This window comes from Didymosphaeria variabile, assembly GCF_027946475.1.
Source record: "Didymosphaeria variabile strain IMI 356815 chromosome Unknown scaffold_3, whole genome shotgun sequence".
NCBI lineage: Eukaryota > Fungi > Ascomycota > Dothideomycetes > Pleosporales > Didymosphaeriaceae > Didymosphaeria > Didymosphaeria variabile.
The window spans coordinates 3,636,450-3,659,824 of NW_026611622.1; the positions used below are offsets into that span (position 1 = coordinate 3,636,450).

At 50.2% G+C, this 23,375-nt stretch overlaps 7 protein-coding genes across 7 annotated transcripts; 3 read left to right on the forward strand and 4 right to left on the reverse strand.

The window, feature by feature from the left end:
• Positions 1 to 1,262: 1,262 nt before the first annotated feature.
• Positions 1,263 to 2,197, reverse strand: N0V89_004529 (uncharacterized protein; the record flags this gene model as incomplete). The annotated part of the gene is made up of 2 exons (XM_056213313.1): positions 1,263 to 1,640; positions 1,688 to 2,197. 2 exons carry the CDS (start codon positions 2,195 to 2,197, stop codon positions 1,263 to 1,265), a joined length of 888 nt encoding a protein of 295 aa, XP_056073621.1.
• A 497-nt stretch (positions 2,198 to 2,694) lies between these two features.
• N0V89_004530 (uncharacterized protein) lies at positions 2,695 to 4,734 on the reverse strand (the record flags this gene model as incomplete). The annotated part of the gene is made up of 1 exon (XM_056213314.1): positions 2,695 to 4,734. One exon carries the CDS (start codon positions 4,732 to 4,734, stop codon positions 2,695 to 2,697), a length of 2,040 nt encoding a protein of 679 aa, XP_056073622.1.
• Positions 4,735 to 4,913: 179 nt separating this feature from the next.
• On the forward strand, positions 4,914 to 5,569 carry NIP7 (ribosome biosynthesis protein nip7; the record flags this gene model as incomplete). Its single annotated transcript, XM_056213315.1, has 3 exons — positions 4,914 to 4,931; positions 4,982 to 5,392; positions 5,444 to 5,569. 3 exons carry the CDS (start codon positions 4,914 to 4,916, stop codon positions 5,567 to 5,569), a joined length of 555 nt encoding a protein of 184 aa, XP_056073623.1.
• Positions 5,570 to 9,570: 4,001 nt separating this feature from the next.
• On the reverse strand, positions 9,571 to 11,676 carry N0V89_004532 (uncharacterized protein; the record flags this gene model as incomplete). The annotated part of the gene is made up of 1 exon (XM_056213316.1): positions 9,571 to 11,676. One exon carries the CDS (start codon positions 11,674 to 11,676, stop codon positions 9,571 to 9,573), a length of 2,106 nt encoding a protein of 701 aa, XP_056073624.1.
• A 2,651-nt stretch (positions 11,677 to 14,327) lies between these two features.
• On the forward strand, positions 14,328 to 16,090 carry N0V89_004533 (uncharacterized protein; the record flags this gene model as incomplete). The annotated part of the gene is made up of 3 exons (XM_056213317.1): positions 14,328 to 14,442; positions 14,605 to 15,063; positions 15,144 to 16,090. The coding sequence occupies 3 exons, from the start codon at positions 14,328 to 14,330 to the stop codon at positions 16,088 to 16,090; spliced, it is 1,521 nt and encodes a 506-aa protein (XP_056073625.1).
• A 4,799-nt stretch (positions 16,091 to 20,889) lies between these two features.
• N0V89_004534 (uncharacterized protein) lies at positions 20,890 to 21,823 on the forward strand (the record flags this gene model as incomplete). The annotated part of the gene is made up of 3 exons (XM_056213318.1): positions 20,890 to 21,007; positions 21,057 to 21,525; positions 21,577 to 21,823. 3 exons carry the CDS (start codon positions 20,890 to 20,892, stop codon positions 21,821 to 21,823), a joined length of 834 nt encoding a protein of 277 aa, XP_056073626.1.
• Positions 21,824 to 22,155: 332 nt separating this feature from the next.
• On the reverse strand, positions 22,156 to 23,198 carry NUC1 (nuclease; the record flags this gene model as incomplete). Its single annotated transcript, XM_056213319.1, has 2 exons — positions 22,156 to 22,944; positions 22,995 to 23,198. The coding sequence occupies 2 exons, from the start codon at positions 23,196 to 23,198 to the stop codon at positions 22,156 to 22,158; spliced, it is 993 nt and encodes a 330-aa protein (XP_056073627.1).
• Positions 23,199 to 23,375: the final 177 nt, after the last annotated feature.

Genomic DNA, 23,375 nt, shown 5'->3' on the forward strand with positions numbered 1-23,375 from the left:
ATATTGATGTCGACAGGATTGAAAAGACAAGTTCAGCGCTCATGTGATGCATTTTCGGTAGATTCGTCTCGAGCGCGTCGATGTTGTTCGGGGGATTCGTGAACAGTGCATTTTTGATTGATCCAAAGATGCGCACTTATGGGTCTTGATTCTGGGCAACGAACTAGAAGGTACGGAAAACTAAATGAGCTGCACACCGAAGTGAACGTGAGCTTATTTTCGGAGTAAAACAACGAGTCCAACCAAGGTGTTTAGGCACAGGTATGTCATTGTCTGGTGCGGACCTGATGACTGATTCCAGATGTAAGAAATAGCGTAGATCTCGGTCTCTCCGGTGTAATAATTCTAGGGGCTCAGGCAGAGGCGTACCATTCCATCGATTGGAGATCCATTTTAGTCAATGCTGAGTGGCGTGGCGGGCCTCGGACACGGTCCATCTGTGGGGGGCGCAAGCCATGCTGGTAAGTTCAACCAGCTCGTCTCCGGAGCGAGGTGGTATTCGATAAGAACCAACTAAGCCGCACAGAACCTCGCACATCTCTGTGGATGTCCTCGAATATCAGATGTAGGTCACTCTCCATATTTGAGATAATGTTGCGTTGTTCAATATCGGCGATTTGGATTCGATGGGTATAGTACTTAAAATCAGAAGAGGGAATGTAAAGCTGCGTAGGCTTGCGCGGGGTGGCTTGTGGAACTGTCAAGGAGGCTCAATGATTGAGGAAGACGCCATCCGTCTGCTCGACACGCGTTGGTGCATGAAACGGCTTAGACAGCGGCGCATGTTCGTATACAGTAAACAGTCCCTCCTAGTTCGACAGCGGCTCCCACACAGTCGCTGAATAGTTCTGGGCACAGCATCAGACTTCTTGAACAATGACGTAGAGGTAGCTCTTCGACTTCCGATTGCCTCTCCTTCGTATTCCATTGGTCCACTGCATGCGGAGCTTCATCCTTATCACCACATTCTCCCTCTGAATTCTTGGTCTGATGGCTGGATTCTTTCTTTGGGCATACGTCTGTTCTTCCGTAAGAGTTGTGCTGTTTTGGTACTAATTGTCGACATATGGAGCCAATTGGATTGGTCATGTTGCATATGCGGTCACAGTCTCTCGGCAGAAGTTGCGTGAAGGGATACTCGATCTTCTGAGCCCCTCGACCTTGTCCGAGATGATGCACATATATGTACCAGCGATATTGACCTTCCGTTATAGACGTTGGAGCGACCCAAGGTATTGCCGCAATCATCTCTTCGTACGCGCTCAGCCCTCATTCCGCGTAGTAGGTATCTCCCCCGGCAGCTCCACCGGTCTTGGATCGTGGTGCAGCTCCGCATGCGGCGTGCCATACGCCTCGTACTTGATCGTTTCACTCTGCGGTAGCTCGTACCTCGGCGCAGCCGCGCTCTCAGCAGGCTGTTTATCGCTTTCAAGCTCTCTTGGGGTATGCGCCGCTTGGTTTCGTCTGTGTCGTTTCCAGAGGAAGAGGCCACCAACCACCAGCAGGATAAGCACGGCGAGAGCTACGCCGACGCCGATGCCAGCTTTTGCACCTTTGGACAGACCGCCGGAGGGATTGCTTGGGTTGCCTGTTGAGCCGGGCGAGCTGGTTGCGGCGATTGTTGAGGTTGCAGAAGGAAGCTGGAGAGGTTAGTCGTTGTTGCGATTCGAGTGGGTGAAGAGCTTACTGAGACAGTGGAGAATGCATTATCATTAATGGCAGAGAGAGGTTGGAAGGAAAAGTGCTGGCCTGGTAGTGGGTCGTCGGCCGAAATGTTCGAAGTCATCGCGCCAAGGCTGTCTTTCTTCCTTGTGAGGTGGTACGCCGTTTTGTTCGCCTTGTTGGAAAGGAAAAAGGTCCCATCCTTCCAGGTGCCGACGTTCCAGAACGCAGAGTCGTCGGAGATGTTGCCTCTAACTACGTACGGTACCGTCTTGCCAGGTGTTTCCTCCAACTCGGAGTACTTGGTACCCAGGAAACCCTCCGCTCCTGAAGCCTTGGATCTTAGCGCGTAGAAACCATTGTTGTTGAGTGGGAAGAACTGCCATTGGTGTGCCGGATTCTTTTCTTCGTAGGTTCTAAAGTATGCAGTACCGCTCTGTGTGGTTTGATTGTACAGTTGGCTTCCCGTCAATGACGTGTTCTTATTTTGGTTGTAGTAGATGTGGTACCATTGGTTGGGATCGAAGTTCGCCATAACGCCGCCTCGCGAAGAACCCAAGACTCGAGTACTGTTTGCCCTCTTATGATCTACCTGAGGGTGAAGCAAGTCGTGCAGGGTCTAAGGGTAGATGTACGTCACCAGGAAGTAGAGTGCAGTGAACGTGGATATCGGACCCCCGAAACAAGGCGACCATCTTCAGTTTTGTATGGCGATGGCCCAGCTGCTCCACAATTCTTTGGCCCCTTCAGTGGTGGAAATGAACCCCAACACCAGCCTGTGGCTGTCCAAGCACGGGCGATGGGACGCCCTAACAAGGTTGTTATGCAGGCGGGTCGCAAGCGGTTAGGTGAGACAGTGTAGATCTGAGACATCAGCAACTTAATTGGGCGACTCGTTCACAAGGCACAGCAAGCTTAGATCGCCAAGACGACGGACTGCCAGGGGTTAAATTTGGGAACTTCAGCCTCACGCTTCGGCAGGCTGTGCTTCCGCTTGCAAAAGAATTAAATGCGCTCAGCTGGTGAACAATGCTATCTCGACTCCATGACATTCTTCTCGATACCAACGACCGCGTCCCGTATTGTTGGACTGAAATGTTTTCGCAAAAGCTCGCCCTCCCAGACAGTGCCCGCGAACGGGTTGCTGCCTTCGATTTCGGGCTTCAGCGCGTCGAACACACCGTCCCCGCGGCGCTCTTCGGTTATCCATAGCGCATTGACTTTGCGACCGTGCGCTTTGGTGACTTGGTTGAGCAGTCCGAGCATCGCTGTACATGACTTCTCGGGTAGCTGCAGGGATACAGTCATCAGCTGCTTGCAGAATGCTGCAATACGGTTCGGCGGAACGGCGCGTAAAGCTTGCGCGGGAAGCAGGATTGAAGACAACGACCGGATGAGCAGGACGATGGTGGTTTGGACGTTGATTTTGTTGGTTGCCGCAGCTTGTGGTTGTGCTTCCGCGGAGTGGGGATCGGCGAGGTGCAGCGACTTTGCGCTCAACTCAACGTCCGGATTGAGGGACACTGCGTGCAACGTGCGGTATAGATGTGTGATGAAGAAGCTGAGATCCAGCTTCATGGCCGACGCAGACTTGGTAACGTCTTGACCTTGCAACAGGGCGAAAGCTGTGATCACGCAAAGAAGCGACTCACGCGTGATATTCCTCTCCGGCAGCTCGTTGTCATCTTCTTCCTCCTCTTCCTCCTCGTCATCGTCTGCTTGCGCAGCTTCTGAAAGCTCTGCTGTGCTGATGATGTCGCGTAAAGCCTCCAGAATGTCCCCGAAGAAGTCCTGGTTGATAAGATGTGCGTACTTCGCCAAGCCCTCCAGGACAGCACCCATGAGCTTTCCCGAACGCGCCTTCAAAATCCTGAAGTATGCGACGAAGACCATCTTCAGCGTTTCCGCCTGCATTCTGTCTCGCTCCTCGTGGCTAACCGCAGCGTCAGCCTCTTTCATTTCCTTTTCGATCTTCTTATTCTCCTTCAGCGTCTTCCTTAGCCTTTTGGTTCGGAACTCGCGCTGTTGCTTGATCTTCTTGCCATTGATCCATTCTGGCTCCGCCTTATCGACGGAATTGTAAGAGGCTTTCTGGGAGAATTCGGATAGCAGGCGCAAGTGAAGGAACGTGTTGAGCACGCTCTCGTCGAAGTGGTAATTCCTGCTCTTCATCATCTTGGTCAACATGGTGACAGCTTCCAAGGATGCGTTCCCTTCCTCGTCCTCTTCGAACAGTTTTTCCAGTGTCGATCGACATTTGACGAAATCTGCATCCACGTGTCGCATGCTCAACTTGCCAATGATGATCCCAAGAAGCTCTCCCCGAAAATTGAAGTGTGGTACCGCCAGCAACATGCTGCATGCGCAACTGATGGCTACTGAAGCAACACTTGCAGCAGCAGAGTCGCCGCCGCTCTTCTTTGCCGCCTTGCCCAGATCCTGCACGTATGCCTGGTACCCCGAAACGAGCTTTTGCTCGAATGCGCGGAGTTTCCGAACTTCCTTGGACACCTTCTCGCCCATGGCCTCGTCGGAAAGCGGTCGTATGCGATAACCAGGGATCAAGTCCTTGAAAATAGCCGATTGCGCCACCAGAGTCAGCTTCCGTACAGTGGTGTTTCTCGATGCTGCAAGTGCGGCCAGAGTTTTCAGCGCACCAATGTGCTCTTCGGGGTCTTCATTGACCAGCCCAGCTATTCGCGCGACCTCCTCCTTGGCCTCCAGTATCTGTTGCTTTGGCGACACCTTTGGCTTCTCTTCCACCACTTCCTCCTCTTCGCCCCCCTCTCCCTCGCTCCCAGAGCCTAGAAAGCTGTCCGAGACTTCTTCTTCCTGTGTCTCGTTCGTCGTTGGATGTGCCTGCCATCCCTCGGTTGTCCTCACAGGAAGCTTTGCAGCCTCTTTTTGCTTCTTCTGCTTCCTCGGTCGCTGTTCGTAGTCCTGTTCGAGGTCCCATTTCGCCGCATTGGCGAGGTAGCTGGCCTTGGGGGTTCTGAGCGGCTGAGCAGCGTTATCGTTCTCTTCCGGAGGCGACAAGCGCCGCCTCTTCGCCGTGGGTATCGTACGCGACATTGCGTTTCAATGGGTGAGTGTTGCTATCAAGTGCTCGGAGGTGTTGCGGAGCTCTCGCACCAGTAATTTTTCTCTTGGCATCGGCGGTTGCGCCTGCAGTTTTCGCCGACCTCCACAATTTTTTGGTGCAACGACATCGCGCCTGCCGCATTGCGACTTCAGTCTCTGCATACAGCACCATGCGGCCACTTACAGAGGTAAACTCTTCCGCTTGGTACATCAAATGTTGGTAGCTAACGATATGTAGCCCGAGACGAAGACACTCTTCGAAAAGCTCGCCGGCTACTGCGGCAAGGGCATCCAAGACCTCATCACCGCCGGCGGCGCAGATGATCGCCATGTCTTCCGTATTCAAGGCTCCCGCGTCTACTATGTGCGCGAATCGCTCGCCAATCTGGCCACCTCCGTAGCCCGCGACAATCTCCTCTCGCTCGGCACCTGCCTTGGCAAGTTCACCAAGACGGGCAAGTTCCGCCTCCACATCACTGCGCTGTCTGTCATAGCGCCGCATGCGAGGTATAAGGTGTGGGTCAAGCAGAATGGCGAGATGCCGTTCTTGTATGGTGGAAATGTGCTGAAGGCGCATGTGGGGAGGTGGAGTGAAGATTGTCCAGAACATCAAGGTGTAATAGTATTGAGCATGAACGATACGCCATTGGTAAGCTCGATGAGAGTCGATAGGTGCGAAAGTTCGCTAACATGGTGGCAGGGCTTCGGAGTGAGCGCACGATCAACAGCAGAGGCAAGAAAATTGGACCCGACCGGCATTGTTACCTTCAGACAAGCGGATATCGGAGAGTACCTCAGAGAAGAAGACACACTCTTCCAAACATGAGTCACGGGTCACAACAATAGACATACGAAATCAAAAACAAGCAATGCGGGACGGTCACACGGCTCTAATCGTACGGCAGCCTCGGCAAAAGTCGTTTTGGGGCCTGAGGTGTCAGCGAGTGGCAACGTCGAAAAGCGCGAAGACGGAGTCATACAGACGAACGTTATAGATGAAGAAATGATACCCTCTATGTCAGCATTTATTCCGATCTTGGCTTCGTGAGATCCAGCGCCTTTCCAAATATCAAAATCCTACCATGACAAAAAATCATGGAAGTAGACTGAATCCACTGTCCTGAGGATCCTCAGCTAGCGAGGGTGGCAAGGCCATACCTGATTCGTGTCTATGCCTCAAACGACAGCCGTAGTTCCCAGCAGAAGAGTCTACCACTATTCATATTCAATACACAATCTAACGATACTTTTGCTACAAGAGGTACAGTAATTGTTCTCTTCGGTATAGTTTTTCCTTTTACGTGGGCAGAGGTGTAAGAATCACGGTGTTGCTCACACGAACATTAGTAAGGACTCGCTAGCTGTGAGTCCTCCGTATGGGTGGATCAAGTCTACTCACATCGTACGTGAGCGAAGAGTTTATTGATGTGACTACACAAACCAACCCTTATAAACGTTAACGCAAAAGCAGACAGTCACATAAGAATTACCTTATGATATAGAAACTCCACCCTACCTAAAGCAAGATCATTCGCAATATACAACATTCGCAACATACCACATTCGCAACATACCACATTCGCAGCATACAACATTCGCAACATACAACATTCGCAACATATAACATTCCACAGCTACGTTGGACTAGCGATAACTCTTCGAAATTCTGATCCTACTACCACAAACTATGTCCAAGGACGGCTACGTAGTCCTGCGCATAAATTCCGACAGTCATCCTTTCTTCAAAGTCACCAACGTCGTCCAAGTCATATCCATTCACCACACCCTCGCGGATGCACAATCTGCGCGTGATCAATACCTGGACGAACTGATGGCAAAGAGGGTAGAGCTAGCAGAGGGGGAGGAGGAGGAGGGAGGGGAGGCAGCATACATGATTCATGGAATGATTGGTACATTGGATCAAGGAATGTATGAAAAGGAGGAAGCAAAGTTGGTGATCAAGTCTGGGAAGATGGATGCGTGTTCGGTGGCGTAGGAGAAGCGGAAGGATGGCGGTGCGACTGGTATCGGCTCGTGGAGTACGGGTTTATCTGTGTAGGGGCGACAGGTGATGTGAAGGCGGGTGGCGGAGCGGGACTGGAAGACGGAACAGAGGATTAGGACTTTGTTGTAGGTTCATGACTGTTGGTAGAGAGTGTAAGGCCTTCGATGGTTTATCTAGGCTACTTGGACGCGCCTTTGCCGACTCAAAATCGTGGAAGCCTGGAAGACTCAACAAAGACATTTGACGACACTGTGTATCCACAGTCTATCGTATCATAGACCAGTGGTGAATTCGTCTCTCGCATATGTAGCCCGTCATTTCCTTACCCAAGCGCAGCCGATCCTATGCGATTCGTTACTTATATCTTAAGTGCATATGCTACTATATCCCAGAGAGCTACGTACCTAGATATTCAAGGGCGCGGGAAATTAATAGAAGTAGTTCACACTCCTTCTATTTACTGTGAGGGTTACACAATGCGCGGAGCAAGTCAGGAGAGCGCCTGAGTCATGCTATCGATGAGATCCAGTGCATATAGACGAGAAGTTGAAGAGTCGGAGGCTGCAAAATCTGGAGCCGGTGGAGAAGAAGCTCTAGAGGCGTGCGAAATATGAGGAAGACCGTGAGACGAGATTGTGAGGTTTGCTTTGCAAGAACTATACGCCTTCATCAATCTGTAAAGCTTGACCCTTTACCGCAATTTCCCGTATACCCAGTGTCAATGGTTAAGTTTCCGGTCATTATATTATACATGAGACCATTTCACAACGGGCAAAACACTTCACAGCGATGGAGTTGCACTACACGCTATCTAAGGTACGCAAGATGTGTCTGGCATAACATCTTGCAAAGGAGACTTGTTGAACCCACAAGCGCCCATGAAAGCCCTAACCTCATTTTTTTCTTTCAGTGATAGAATAACACGCTTGTGCCAGTAGGTGTTGGCCCAGGTGAATATTAGCGGGTCGGCTCCGTAGTGGAGCATCGCTGTCAGTAAGCTCCAAGTTATGTGGTATTGCTCATCTTTTCTTAGGAGTCATGTCGAATGTGTGGCTCAGTGTAGGTAATCATGGATCCCCGCGCTAAGGTTGTTGAGGTGAGTATATTTTCGCAGTTGCTACGCCTTGCAGTCCTGTTATACATACGCGATTAGGCACAGTCAATGGAAGAACTACATCTTTTAGCTAAAATTCACGGCCTCAAAGACACGTCGATTGAAATTCTAGCTGGAACAAGGTGATGTCAAGTCACCCCCGTGCGAATCCATACTAACGAATATCTAGGCAATAAATCTGTAAAAGAGAACCAAACTGAGTCACATCAATCTGCGTGGAAACCTAGACTCTGCCCAAGTCACGCTCACGTATTCTGATAGCCCTCCCATTGTCCCTCCAAAGCACTTGAGTGACCCGCATTCAACTTCGCTGCACTAACCTCGATCTCGTAGAGCAAAATCCAACCAGATACAAGACATCTCGTTGAGCTCGCACATGTGGCTGGTCATTCACGCGCGGCGCTGTATAGTTGTAAGGCAACTCCTCGAAACTGATCCTCAGAAAATTTGACGTACCGTGTCAAAGACTAAATCTCCTATAAGCTTGACTGCAATGTCCAGCCTTGCATCCCTCACACAAATCGCTTTGGTGCGGCCCTTCGCTTCGACCTCCATATTCAGGCGCCTCCATAACCACTCCATGCCACTTCTTCAAGCGGTACGCTACCCTCTCCGCATATGTATCGTCCAAGTGCGGCTTGCTGATAGCGTTGCACTGTTGGCAGCGCTGATGGTATACCCTTGCATTATATCGTTCCTGGGAGTATAATCGGATCGTGATGGCAATCACCATGCTGGACCAGCCACGAGTCGTGCACTTCTGGTTGTGACAGACGAAGCGGCCCATGATATTTGTGTCGTAATCTTTGATGGAGTCTGAGCTTGAGTCGTCCCTGAAGAACGATAACATGAGGTCGTCCTCCGCTAGGAGGCGCGAAACGTCGCCGTGCAGCTCGGGATGCATCGACCATCTCGGTACAGGCTTTCGTTTCTTTGGAGGCATGGTGGTGGTGGTGGTGGTGAGGGAAATGGTAGCTTGATCAGTGCGCAAATTATCGTGCAAGCTTGGGGATATGTAGTTTGGAAGAACCTATATCTAAGTATCCCTAGCACGATTAAAGCATAACTGGGACGAAACAAAGGCACGCATCGTCTTAACCTCATAATGGAACCTCTGTGCAGAGGTAGCACAAGGCAAGGCCATGGGTGTTAGGAATGGAGAGCGTAAGGTTACAAGACATACGCGTGGATGCCCCACGATCGACGAGGCGCTTTACTTCGAGTGGCCTCGGAAGGAAAGGTCCAGGCGCGCATACCGAATGGATGACATGTAACGCCCTTAGGCGAGCATGGAATGGGCGAGGTTCAATGCCGCTAAAAGTCGCGATGCATGCTTAGAGTGTCGCCAGGAACACCTCAAGGTATGGACATGGACGATTGCATGTGGTTGATGCTCATCCATTGGCCGATGAAATGACTCATAATAGATTGCTCGGGGGCTCGTTCATGAAAGCACCTGCGTAACCATAATCGTGATCTGATATAAGATTTTGTTTGCATTATGAAAATTCTTATATTGCGTTGTGTCCTGGCTTGTGACTGCTCACAAATGCATTAAAATCAACGAGGGAACCCGGTAATCAGAGCATATCATTGGATTAGAACGAGTGTACCTGACTACCTGTTACTCATAAGACCGAACAATGTCCTCAACTCTGGCAAAAAAAACCCCCCCAGGGACCAGATCTGCCGTCACAGATGGATTTACCTAAAGAAGGTGTGTCGTGTTGAAGAGACGATTGCCCGTGTCCGTCGTGCCACTGCCGGTAAATTTTGTGCTAGAAATTCGAAGCGTCACAAGACTGACATCTCCACAAAGAGCGAGTGCTTTGTACGTTGCACTGCTCGAAGAAACACATTGGCCCTGAACAACCCCTGCGACCACCACAATGCGAATGTTGGCATCGATGTTGCGAATGTGCTGCACAAATTCTACGATCGTCTTACCACTATTGATAACCGAGTCGACCAACAAAATCTGGCTCTGACTTTGGACATGATGAGGCGCGAGGTCGCTGGGCTTGTTCGCATGTACGTACATCGCTAATGGAAATGCTTTGCTGACACCAGAAGCCATAGGGTCACCAGCTCGCATAACTGCCACAATTGTCGTCGTCTTTTCGTGCAAGAGCCTAGATCCAGTCGATCCATGTCCGAGCACATGTGCGATTGGGCAATCCTCCATTCCGATTACATTCGCCACGAACTCACAGGCGAGATACCAGCCTGCCTGACGATGAGCTTTCCTCAGTGCCGGTCCTGCAACGGCCGCATCGCGACTTGGTGTTGCAAGTAGTTTTGCCGCACTCTTGTTGGTTGCGTGGTAGATCGGGAACCTAGCAGAGCGATCACGGCGACGAAGCAAGGCGCTGATCATTTCAATACGGTTCATGTCGACCACTGGGAGCTTTGAAACACTCAGCCGCGGTGAAGCCGTACGAGGTAGCGTAGCCTGACGGGCGCGCAGGCCACCCTGATCCATGGTTTCTAGGAGAGCTGATTCCATACTTTTGCTTCTAGTAAACTTGTCGCCGACCACAACAATTGCTTCATCCGCCATCTGCAACATCGGAAGGTCAAGTGGGCTGTCACCAAAAGCCCAGACGTATCCACCATGTAGGGTCTGCAACCGTGACACAACAGCGGCTTTGGTTTCCGCTGTCACCACGAAGCCGTCTGAAATGCGCCCTCCTGCGATGACCGTCATGGTGCTGGAAAGGCCTTCCTTTTCGAGGACCTTCTCCCAGACCCGACGAAGACCGCAGCTCACGATGATGGCTCCGATATGTTCTTGCTGCGCCACCAACTGGAGCAACGATACAAATTCTGGATGGATGGTCACCTCTGAAGCAACATGCTGGCAAATGGTATCGTAGTTTTGCTCGTCGACAGCGTCCTCATACAAGAGCATGGCTTGTCGAAAAGCTTCGTATGAGTATCCCAGTGGGCCGCTGAACAGTGACCTAAGAAGATCTTTGCTAGCCTCTTGTCTCGAGCCATGAAGCTTCTCCCAGAAGAGTGAACCCGTGTCCTGCGCAGCTAGCGTCCTGTCGCCGTCCAAGACCAGGAATGTCTCTGGCGAGCCTTGGTATAAGGCCATAGAGGCATCCAACGTGATCTGAGTCTGGATTTCGTTGTATGCTTGGGTATGGACGCTGAAATCTCGGAGGAGCACCAAAGCTCTGCTCTTCAAGGTCGAATCCGACGTCAGGATGGAGGACAAGATGCCATGCTCGCGGCATAGCGATTGCAGCCAGGTCTTTTCGGCTTGCTGCCACTTAAAAAGGTGGGCTACGGATGTGTGCGGACGTGGTTTCGATGCATCGTTCCAACGGCGCTGCTCGATAGTCTCAATCGGGATGTTCAGGTAAAGAATGTGTGTATATGTAACCAAATCATTCTGCGTGTAGACCGAGCAGCCTTCCTTCTCAGCTTCTGGCCAGAACATAAAGTGGCCTGTGACAACCGCCGTCCTCCCACTAGTTTGAGAATGGCTCCGGATAGTGTCAATTGCAATTTCGCGCCAATGTGTCTTCTCCTGGGAATCCATCTCGTCGAAAGCCTTGAGACCTCCAGGAACAAGACTGGCTATCATTTCCGATCCTTCGTAGAAGTGGAACAAATTCGCGCTTAATTCATGCTTCAGTTGATTCAACAAAAAAGTCTTCCCTGAACCCGGGATTCCATAGATACCGATGATCGCTGGTTTTGCGTCGATTGAACCGGCTCCGTCCGTGTGCTGGGATATTTTCGACTGGTGACTCGTATCGTGGGCTAGTAAGCCAGCCGAAATCTCATTCTCGTGAAGAGGCATTGCTGTGGAGGCTTAGAGTGTCGCAAAAAGCTGCTGGAAAATGACAGATTGGATGGATTTAGGACCGGAATGATATCACAGAGGCATTGACTGAACGATTTATCACCTCCACCGAAAGATCGTCCACACCAATGAAAGTTGGTGGCCAGATAGCTACCTAACAGTGGCACTTTTGTGTCCCCATCGAGGTCGGCTATGAAGCTCTCAGAGCCTCGCCTGGATGCTTCGTATGTAGTGCGACCTGTTGCGATAATTGTGCAGGTCCCTTACTATGGGGGAAGCGGCCAGAATCCTCGGAGCCTCCTAGCTGCGACTTGGAATCGTAGGGGGTCGATACGGTGACGCAAAGCGACTTCTTGAAGCTTGTGATATTTGTCCGGTGTGATCACCTCGTAAATTGATTCGTGGCGAGGGGCACCACATAGGCGGGCCGCCATCTGGTAGAACTTCTAGCGCGATGCATATTTCACTAGCATGTATAGATATGCAGGCGCAATGCGCAAGGAGAACGGGGTTAACTTCCGCATCGGAAACCCATCATGCAGGGCCCGACTGAAGGAAAAGTAAACATCCGAGGTTTCACTAAGTCTCTGCCAATATGTTGTTGCCGCGCGGCGTTCCAGAAGCTCCTCTCGAATTCGACCGCGATACCAACCTGGCGGTGATTGGCGACGCAGGCCCAGCATAATGTGCCATCGGCGCCGAAGCAGGGTTATGGAAGGACCCATCTATAGCAACTTTGACCGCGTTGTAGAAGCTTTCCGATACGCTTGTGTCTTCTTCGTTGAATGCAGAGGAATGTAGATAATGAGCGAGCCGGGTTGTGGAACAACACGCGACTGGAGCGAAGTGACCCTGAAGTATTAGACTTTGGCGCTTTGCTGTCTGACAACAGGATCGTAATATAGTGTCATGCATGTGCAAACCACGGAGGCCTAACATGATAGCAGATGGTACATCTCTCGAAGCGATGTGTCCAAGACTACAGGTGAAATGAGCCTAAGCGACTAAGAAGACCTAATATATGGACAGACATGTATACGTCTTAAAAGCCACATTGATCAGGATTCAATCCATACCTATGGTAGATTCTGTAGGATATGAGGGTTTTGGCGCGAAGATGGAGGGTGAAGCTATCCAAACCCTGCCAGTATTCTGCATTGTGACGTTTCAGGTGCCACATGCCCTAGCCTAAGAAGGGTCTTTACTTCTTTCCCTCAAAGGAACCTCTCCAAAACAGAATAGGGCCAGGATTGTGATTATCGCATCAATTTCATGAACCGGGGCATGCGCTATCGTACCATGGTATCGATGGTCGTCTTCAGTTCGTCCTACAGCCCGCTTCGTTGATGACGCGATTATCCTTGCTCAAGTCCTTGGATTTGAACACCAGCCTTATTTGCTTTGCCAGAACATGATTGTCACAATATGAACAAATGAGTGCCTAGGATGAGAAACGGGGGAGCAGGGTATTTGCCATCGTTTACCTAGGTATGTCACATCTAGTGCGCGACTTGATGCATACCTACCATCGACCTATAGGTTGTTTCAGAGTCACGTGTCAGTCTGGCCAATGAAAAGCTGACATTTCCCACCCACACCACCTTGATCTATAATGGGCTTAGCTAACACGTGATTGGAAAACGTGACTGGAAAACGTCCTTGGGCTGATGATAGCTCGCCATTGCCAGTCACTGAGCGTCGATCAACCCAATTCTGAGGTAAGTTTGCAGGTATCGACCGAAGCGTTCAGGCTATATCTAAAGGACAAGCGCCATCTCGGAGCATTTGCCCCCTGATCCCCAGGGCCCCTTCCCAAGGTCGCCTAGCGAAATTTAAGCGGACCTATGGTATGCATACTACTTTTTCTCCGCCATAGCTTTGTGCCTGCTAATGTACCTTGTACGCCAAGGCGCCACACACAAGTACCCCAATTGCGGTCGATCCGCTTACCGTTCATCCACTTGCACTTCTTTCGGCTAGCACGCTAAGGCCTAGTCGCCCCAAAGGAATCTATATGAAAGTACGCCTGATAAATAGCAGAACACACGACCGAACACCCTACGAACTTCATGAATGAGGAAGCCTCTCGGTGGAAGCATCAGAGCGATGTTTAGGCAGCAATGGAAGCTTCTCGAGCGTGAGCATAGGCTGCAGCCAGGTGTAGTGAGCCAGCAGTGCATAATGCTAAAGCACTCAACGGTCTTGCTGTACGCAATGTAATTGATAGGATTAACTCGTTATGTTGCAATCCTAGAACTTGTGCAGTGTAAAGAGTGGACAATCTTTTCCAAAGGGTTTTGGATGCAGTTCTAGATCACTCGAACGAAACAGTGAACTATGCACAGCGTACACGTGTCTGTCTCTGTATGAAGATCAAGCTTACACGTCACCATTGCTGCCTGCATCTCACGCCTCAGGCATGCAAACTCGTGCTTCTCTTCCACTTGAGAGCCTTTCCGACCGTTGTGTAACACACTTTCTCATGTTGACCGGAATTCCTGCTCAGAACTACCATGACAAGACTGAAGCATATTGTTTGGCAAGCCGTTCTTGAATTGTATTTAAGAATGATGATGAGGATTGCTCAAGGCGAAGTTGTAAATCTTAAGATACACAATCGAAAAACCCTGCCTCATTAATTATCCTACATGGCGGTCGAATACATCCAAGAGAGAATTGGCTACCAGTTTACCAAGACTGAGTCACTTTTCTTGGCTCTAAAGGCTGCCCATCGGAGCGACTTGGACGGGTACTCAGACGATGGTAACAGGGGACTGGCCTTAATTGGCACATGTGCTGTGGAAATGACTCAGACATACCATACCATCATAGTGGAAGGAGGAACTAGCAGTAGGTCCCATCAATTAATCATCCATCTCTTGATTAACTAATACTTCAATTGGGTAGAGGACGCTAACACCCAAGATCACTGGTTCAAGAGCAAGAAAAAGCGAGCTCTTGTATGCAAAGAACTGGGCATAGACCAGTATGTAGTTCAGAGTGTTCGACAGCAGCAGTATCAAGCCCCTTCGACCGAGGTTCTAGCAACTGTTTTGAGCGCCATATTTGGCGCCCTTTGGCTCGATTTGCATACACAAAACGGCAATTTCCCGATCATCGTGGAACAGACCTATACGGTACTTCGCCGAATGAGGACGGCTATTGCACATATGGAAAGCACCGGAACACCCCTGACCCCAGATCCCCTGACTCCACTCTCAATCACCGTCGAGATAAAACCCCCGCCTTCTCGACTGATCAACGACATACAAGAGAGCAGATTTATGCAAGATTCTGGCATGATCATGCCCAACGCAACGCCGCATCAGGTTCAAGCTCACTCGGCGTACGAGCAGCTCCAATCACACGATAATGCGCCTATCAGTGACAGCCTTGATACCTACGGCATGTTCAACGTCTTGGCAGAAATGCGGACATATCTAGATGTTCTGACACTACTACAGATTTCGTAACTGATTTTGGTTTTTTCGACTTCGACTCAGGCGTCATTGGAGACATATGGGATTGTATAGGCCTCCCTAACATGGAAGAAGTCGCTGGTGCCCAAGAGACCGGTCCTCGAGTTGCGAACGAAGAAGTAGAGGCTGCAAAGCAAGGCTCTATCGACAATAACGTCAACACACAGCCAATCACTAAAGGCAGAAAGAGGAAAGATCGCAGCGAGCAAGATGACAAATACGAAGAGACCACGCTGCACGAACGTCTCATGCAAGAAGAGCTAGAGAAGTCAAAACATTGCCCCTCTCATCATTCCAGCGACCTGGTAATTCTTCTCGACAATGCTGAAATCGAAAAAATCGACCCAGAAGCCCCCGGGCATGTAGCGCGATTACGGCTGCTCTATTTGACTATCGGCAGTTGCCAGTCACTGATCGGCTTCAAAGAGATACTTGACACAGCGCGAAATCTACCAAGTACGCATTCCAATCCTCCTGGATCCAACATTGGTCCTCAGGAGCGATACGCAGAGATCTGTCGACTTGGAAAACAGGAAGCTCTGTGTGTCCTCCTGAAGCGGTATCATATCGTTCAGCTATTCAAGACGACTCAAGCTGGTCTTTTGCAGGACAGCGGGCTCATTGTGGAGACACCGTCAACGCGCTTGTCAGGGCAACGAGCCATGCCGGGCAACCCTTTTAACAGGGCTCAAGCCAACCTGACCGAAGAAGTGTTAGCGACGATACTGCCTGGACTGCCAAACGGATCGCCAATTTATCAGAAAATTCGCAAACATGTCTCACACTTACGGAGGCTAGCTAACATATTGACGATTTGGACGGATGCGTACGGCTTTGGAGTTCTTGCATTACTCACACCGGGCCCTATTCAACCTGATTTCCATGTCACCGATTACATGCAAGTATTGAGTGTTAACCTGGAAATCAAATGATCTGACTTGCGTAGGCTACAAAACTTGGCCGAGAAAAGGCTCAAAGGCTTTTCAGAAGTTCTGTACCGGTACCAAGGTCAATTTTTGACAAGGCTCAGCAAAGCTGTAGAACCGGCACTTATGGCACTAGTGGATGGGAGAATATCGACCTCCACCCCATTTCCAATCGAAACTATCCAAGATCGTGATTTGGAACGTTCACCAAAGGGGTCCATTCTCAATCATCTAGGGTAGGCCATGTCAAGTATCAATATAGATAGCTTAGTGTCGCCAGAAAGTAAATTCAAACGGAGGAGGATTGGCAAGCTGTATCTGCACTTCCGTTGTCGTTCGATCGCGACGAGTCTACTTTTGGTACGTTTCCTTCTCCCGATAATGACACACTAGTCTTGATCATCAAGGGTTGATTAGAACTGTAACAATCACTTACTCGGCCACACGTCTCGCTGTGTTGCCAAACTAACTCTTTGACTGGTGCCCCGCCCGAATCAAGCTGGACAGCCTCGCTGAACATGTCGGTTTGCTGACCACGACCGAATACACGCCTGGGGGCCACGTTGGACTCCACTTGAAAGATAGACGACAGAACACAGCATGTGCATTTGTTTCTCATGTCTTGCATTTCTTTGAGCGAGTTGCGTTAGGCCCGGCAGTATATGCTGACCACCAGTATATTTTTAATAAGATCGATTCATGTCTCCCAGGACTGCATCATTCATCCCGTCAATCTAATCCCGTCTATTTGTTATCCATCTAAGTTGCCTGAAGATATACCCAACTCGCGAAGCATTTTCGCAGGACCAATGTCCATCCACTTCTTCAACAGCATACTGTTCGATATTGTAGGCATACCCAGCATCCCAGCGGCATTCGCACCTATACCTTCAAAGCTACCTCTACGTCGTGGTATTACCGCTATCCACTCTTTGACTAGAATCATATTGTGAGGAATCAACGCTTTGTCATCTTCCTCGCTGATACGAAGCACTTGTCGACATTTCTTCAGCAGGTCGGAGTAAACATTGAATACTGATACGCTGTCTGGTGTGGATCCAGTCTTGAATTTGTGTACGAAATAGTCGTAGGGAACGGGAGTAGTAGAGTCTTTTATGTCAGGAAAGAAACGAAACTCCGATTCGCAAGCTTCCGGCTTTTTTAAGACTTGTAGGTGTTTATGGTTTCTGCTACATCCCGCGTCTTTGGTGCAATTGTACATGGCGAAGTGGGGGGTGTTTGTTGATTGCAGAAAGGTCCACGCGGCTGCAATATCCTCGTGATCCAAACACGTTCTGGGAACGGAAAGAGTCGACTGTCAGGAGCAGGTATTGAGGTCGAAAGACAGGAAAGATGTTCAGGGCTAGTATATGTGTGTCGTTGATGTTCTTGAGCACTTGATCTGGATGACTTCGAAAGATGTCGCTGCCCGCTCCAAATCTCTCTGGCTTTGGAAGATTTTCATCATGTTCCAAAACGTCGCCCACGTTCAATGGCTTTTTGGACCAGGTCGGACAGATGCGAAACTCGAACTACGCAACATAAGAGCCTGATTTAAGTCATTGTGAACGTAATTAGGTACCTGGAACCCCTCGTCTGTTGATTGTACTGCGCGTGATGGTCCATATGCGATTATCCCGAGTGAAGCCAGCTTGTCAAACCTGGCAAAGGCATCCTCCTCGTCGAAGCTATCGTTTGGCATCCTGGATTCTTTGGTGTTCGGAATTAGCGGTAGGCTGAGATGGCCTTCGGATCTCGCGTGCCAGGCTGAAATTCGCTTCCCTCATGCTTCGCTCGCAAATTGATTACTGTGGCATTTCTGCATGCGGTAAGAGATAGTATCAGGGCTAACGAATGGATGATTGGAGCGAGGGGGTTGGTCGCAGTTGAGCTGCTCTTGGCGAGTTGTAGCGAAGGTAGATGATTCGCTATAGGTGCGCCCGCGGAGGCAGGCGCTCAACACGGTTGGTGGGGGTTGTTCGCACGTAATATAGAGCAATCTCGTATCACAGATTCTCCACCCTAATACCAAGGGCTAGGAGTTCGTTTCACAGCAAATCGCAGTCTGTTTAGCTACTTCAACTGGAAGAGTTCTCCAGTAGCGGAATTCTGGCTCAGCATCTGTTCTCCATCCATGATGCCATGAACGTAGCATTCGGTCACAAACGTGAAAGCACCCCGGCAATCGTCAAGCCGCCGAACAATGAATGGTACCTCGCCTCCATGGAATAAACAAATAAGATCTCCGATAATGAAGCCTGAGCGTGCTAGGCCTATGTATCCTTTCTTCGTCACGAACATTTCTTTATCGGTAAGGATGTGTGCGATTGACGTTGAGAGTTCTTTCCATGCACCCTCTGGTAGATCAAAGATAGAACTGTCTGGTTTCAATCGCCAATCAGAGTAGGAGGTAAGGTATCGAGATCGGTAATTGTCTGCTACTCGATAAGATAATCCTGTACGATCCGCTGTCACCGTTCGTAGCGCAGCATTCGTAAATGATTCACCGGTATGAGTATAGATAGTCTGACGACTCAACCAGGCTACGAAATCCGCGAACTTCGTTGGCGTTAAGGGAGTTGGCTCACTGGTAGCGATTCCTAAGTCCAATTTCGCTGGTATAACTTGTGTGATGGTGTCAAAACGCTCACCCTTGATTGTGAGTACATCTGACTGTTTGTTGACAATGACACTTGCGACAGTATTGCCTGCAGCACGGAACATATGCTCAGGAAGGAAGCGAAAATATCTCTGGATGATGCCAGTTAAGTGATTCGGTTGAGTCCAATCAGGTACCCAAGATGGTAGCTCAAGACAAGTATTGGCAGAATGACATGGCTCAATTGTTGACAGAACTCGTAGATCGGACCGAATAGTAAGCCAGTGCTTAGCGCAATCGATATACACACGCTCGACTGTGTCGCTGTAGTTGACAATCAAGCCCCCAGCAAATCTTTGCGTACCTATTCCTCTTAAAGCATATACCTTGTCTCGATCGTCTTTGCAGAGCTTGTTCCGAGAATACATCAGCAAAGATTGGAGATCCAAAGCATCATCTCGCTCTTGGCATGGGTGATCAAGGAAGTGTTTCCGCCAGTCTCCCAGTCCTGTCACGATGATGGCGAGCGAGTGTGGATAGAAGCCGGAACCAGTAAGTCGGTTGAAGGCTCGTGAAAATTCAGTCAAATCCATGGATTCTAACCCGCATTGCACGATAGCAATCTTAGCAGCGACAGCTTCTTGTATGACCCAGCCGCGACTAAAGTATGGCCTCTCCAAGAATCTAACGATGGCCTCTTCCCTTTCCTTGCGTGTAGTGAGAAGATTACGGTATGTGGCACTTCCATCCGTAGTTCCATCTTCTTGTGCGAACTGTCGTAGTGTATCAAATGCCAGAGCCGTAAAGCCGTCAGACTTCCCTAACCGCAGTAAAACTCTTCTTGCACTGGAATATATCTCCGCCATTTGCATGACTTGTTCCGACTTCTCTTCATCATCGTTCTGATTGATGCAAATTGCATCGACCCAGATTCTCGTATGTGACGTTCCATCTCCACTCCGACTTGTACGAAGTTGTTGTAACGCATCGTGCAGATTTTCCGAGATAGGAAACGGTTGATCATTGAGATGTATGTTGATCCTTCCACCTGGGCTGCCCCAAGTGTACGATAAAGCCTCGTACTCAGGAGCTGTTTCTAGATCGGACGCTTGGAGACTGCCCCGTATATTACGATTGTCGAGACTCGCCGAGTGAACATGCGCCGGAAGTTGGATAAAGCGAGCGTATTTTCTGCCTCGTTCCAAACGAACTGAGTCGAAAATGCCCATCGTGCATGTAGCAAATCGAGATGACGAAACAGGACCCAGGAATTTCATTAGTTTGAGATTGGGAGAGTCGCAGCGCATTCAGGTCATAATGAAGACGGGGAGACATAAGGCTCTGAGGCTTCGCATCTTGTCTGATGGGCAAGCTGAGGTAGTCACCCAGGCCGCGGGAAGGGACAGCAGGGATGCCGTGCCTGCCTTACGGAGGTCATTGACCGCTCAAAAGCCACATGAGACGCCCCTCCACCGTGTTTTCGGCTACCCTATCCTGAGAGCAGCCACAATGTCCTTCTAGGCAGGTAGGGACCACTGGCCCTGTCTTCCGTGCAATATATAAAGCTTTACCCCTACGATTGTTATGCAAGCGACGGCTAGGAATGTGATCTTTGGTCGCACTGTCTTCAATAGATGATCGAGTGGCAATTATTCACTTCGTTTTCTTTGAAACGTCCCGTCCCCTGTAAGTGATCACGATAGAGAGCTACTGCTCATCTGTCTTTGATAAGCGACTACACTACATTCGAACAAAGAAGCCATTGGCGCGTATGATACAGGCGACTAAACAGTAGTAATTATTCTGCCACCAAAAGCAAATGGAATCCCGACAAGCAAGTAATTCGGATTAGGCTTACCGGTCTGCTTACTCACCTTCTGTTACATATGGCAGTAGCGAAAACGGGGGCCAACTCCGCGGAGCGGTAGCACGCGAGTCCTTGACCATACAAACTTGCATCTACCCGAAGGTGGACCACTCGTTGGCAAAAGTCGCGCACGATAATCACACAGATACGAGATGAGGAGCAACCAGCCTGGTTTGCGTAGAGTGATTGCGCAGCGTCGTCAGTTGATCCTACCGACCATTCAGGTTTTACCCAACTCTTGTCCGATGACGCTACCGCATGTAGCCTGGCGTAACCATACATAGACCTGACCCTCATCTCAGATCCTTGATACTGAGGCTTTGGTACAAGAACCACAAAATGTCCTCGCTACACGTACCGTTATCGGAAATACGCGATGTCGTCATGGACCTTGCCAAAGAAGCTGGCCAGATTATCTTGTCGGCAAATCCTTCGGAGTTCGACAACAAGAAGAACAGTGCGTCGCCAGCCTTGCGTTGAACCCATATGAAACTCACAATGACCAGCCGTCGATATCGTGACAGAAACGGACAAGGCTGTAGAGTCCCTCATCTCAAGCGCCCTGAAAGCCAAATATCCCTCCTTCAAGTTCATAGGAGAAGAGACGTACACACCAGGAACTACAATTACCGATGACCCGACTTTCATCGTTGATCCAATCGACGGAACATCCAATTTCGTGCATGGATTCCCCGCAGTATGTGTTTCCATCGGCCTTGTGGTAGAGAAACAGCCAACTATAGGTATTGTTTACAACCCTTTTTTGGATGAACTCTACACAGCAGTGAAAGGCTCCGGCGCGTTCGTCCATCACGGGTCAAAGTCGCAAAAGCTGCCGCTCCGGAACAGCCCCTTGAGAGGGCTCGGTCCCGCATGTATCGGCATCGAATGGGGCAGCGATCGCGAAGGCGTCAACTTCGAATTGAATTTGAAGGTTTTCACTACTCTAGCCAGAACCAAAGCCACTGGTGGTAGGTTTGTAAACTCTCTGCGGTGCACTGGCTCTGCCGCTATGACAATCTGTAGAATCGCGGCCGGCCAGCAGGACATGTTCTGGGAATGTGGTTGTTGGGCATGGGACGTTGCCGCAGCATGGTGCATCTTGAATGAGGCTGGTGGCATGATCGTGGATGGGCATCCGGGGAACTGGTATCCACCGATCGATAATCGAAGATATCTAGCGGTTAGAGCAGCGCCTGCCGGTCAGAAAGAAATTGTAGAACAGTTTTGGGGTATCATTGGCGAAGACAGGTCGACTTACGGACCAAGCTGAGGACACTAGCATCACTTATTCGTACACATACTCATGTGACGTACAGTGTATCAATCGACGATCCCGTCCTGTCTTTTCTCATGAGCAACAGACTCGTGAAATGCATCAAATGAGAGATGTATCTGTTGAGGTATTCGCCAAGTCTATGTAGAGCTGAACTCCACCCATGCATGCAACGCTGATGTTCTAGTACAGAAGAAATAAAATGCCGACTGAGAATTTGCACATCGCTAATGATCCGTATATGCAAGCACACCTGCATGCTGGTGACATCCGCAAGATTAGCCCTGATTTAGATATCCTAGTGTCCAAGCCATTTATTGAATATCACCTCATTGTTGTTTTCCGAAGCTCTTCTGCCTCTGCGCATACTCCTTGATGATGACAGAGCAGTTGACCTCCTGACACAGCCTTCTCCTCCTCACGGGATCGAGTTTCGATACGAACTCCAGCCCGCTCGCCCTTTCGACTACCTCGACCGGCACTTCAAAGTCCGTGAGCGGCTTGTGGCTCGCAATTACCGCGTTGGGCAGGACGAACGCGCCCAGCGCAACCTTCCCACCCTGCTGTCCATCTTCCGCGAAGATGACCTTGTAGAAGTGCGTCGGCACGGCAACGTTCGGCGGCGACCCGATAACCTCATATGAAACCCTCCACTTGCCGTCCGCCTCTTTCTTCGGTAGGTACAAAGGCCCAGTGACAATACGCACGGACGGATAGCTCTTCGTCAGCCTCCTACCGAAGTCCTCGAAATGCGCCCAATAATCCCGGTTGAACCCATCGCCCACCTGCGGACACATATTACTCAACGAGAAGGTATCGTCCATGGCTTCCTGGCTCCACTTCGCGTCTGCGGCAGGGACTTGGTGGCCGCGGTCGTAGCCCGAGCGGAAGTAGTCTTTGAGCTTTGCGCGGAACATCTCAGGGATGGAGACATCTTCAACGAAGACGGAATGCTTGCGGTCGGCGTTATTGTTTGCGAGCGACTCGGGAGTTATGTGCTCGGCGACCCAGTGGGGGTTGCGTGTGCGGCGGTCGAAGGAGGAGGTCAGGGAGGCGGCAGGACGGAGGTCGTTGACGGGGCCGGGGAAGCCATATTGAAAGATGCCGCTTGGATCGACCTGGATACCAAATCAGTACGGAACGTTGCTGTAGATCCTGGGTAGCCTACAATTGCTTTCGGGGCTGGGGCGTGAGGATGCCGTCCAACAGGTAAAGGAGGTGGAGGTGCCTTTGCTATGCCACTTGTAGTGGTAGTAGTTGTAACAACTGTTGGAGATGGTGTCTCCTTTTTTGTAGACCACAACGCCGCAGTGGCTGCTGCACCGGTGGCAGCTCCGGCCGCTGCTACGATCGCAAGGGTCACTTTCGACATCGCGATGGTAGGGTTCAGCCTAGGTTTTGAGGTACTTTGGGGATTTCGCGAGCGCAAAGGAGGAAAAGGTCACTTTAAGAATTGTCACAGTAATCAGCCGGCCGAGCGGCGCGTGAACAGTGTTTCACACGCGTCGAGTTCGCTGTGTACGATTTGCTGGCGCCTATCCAACAGGTC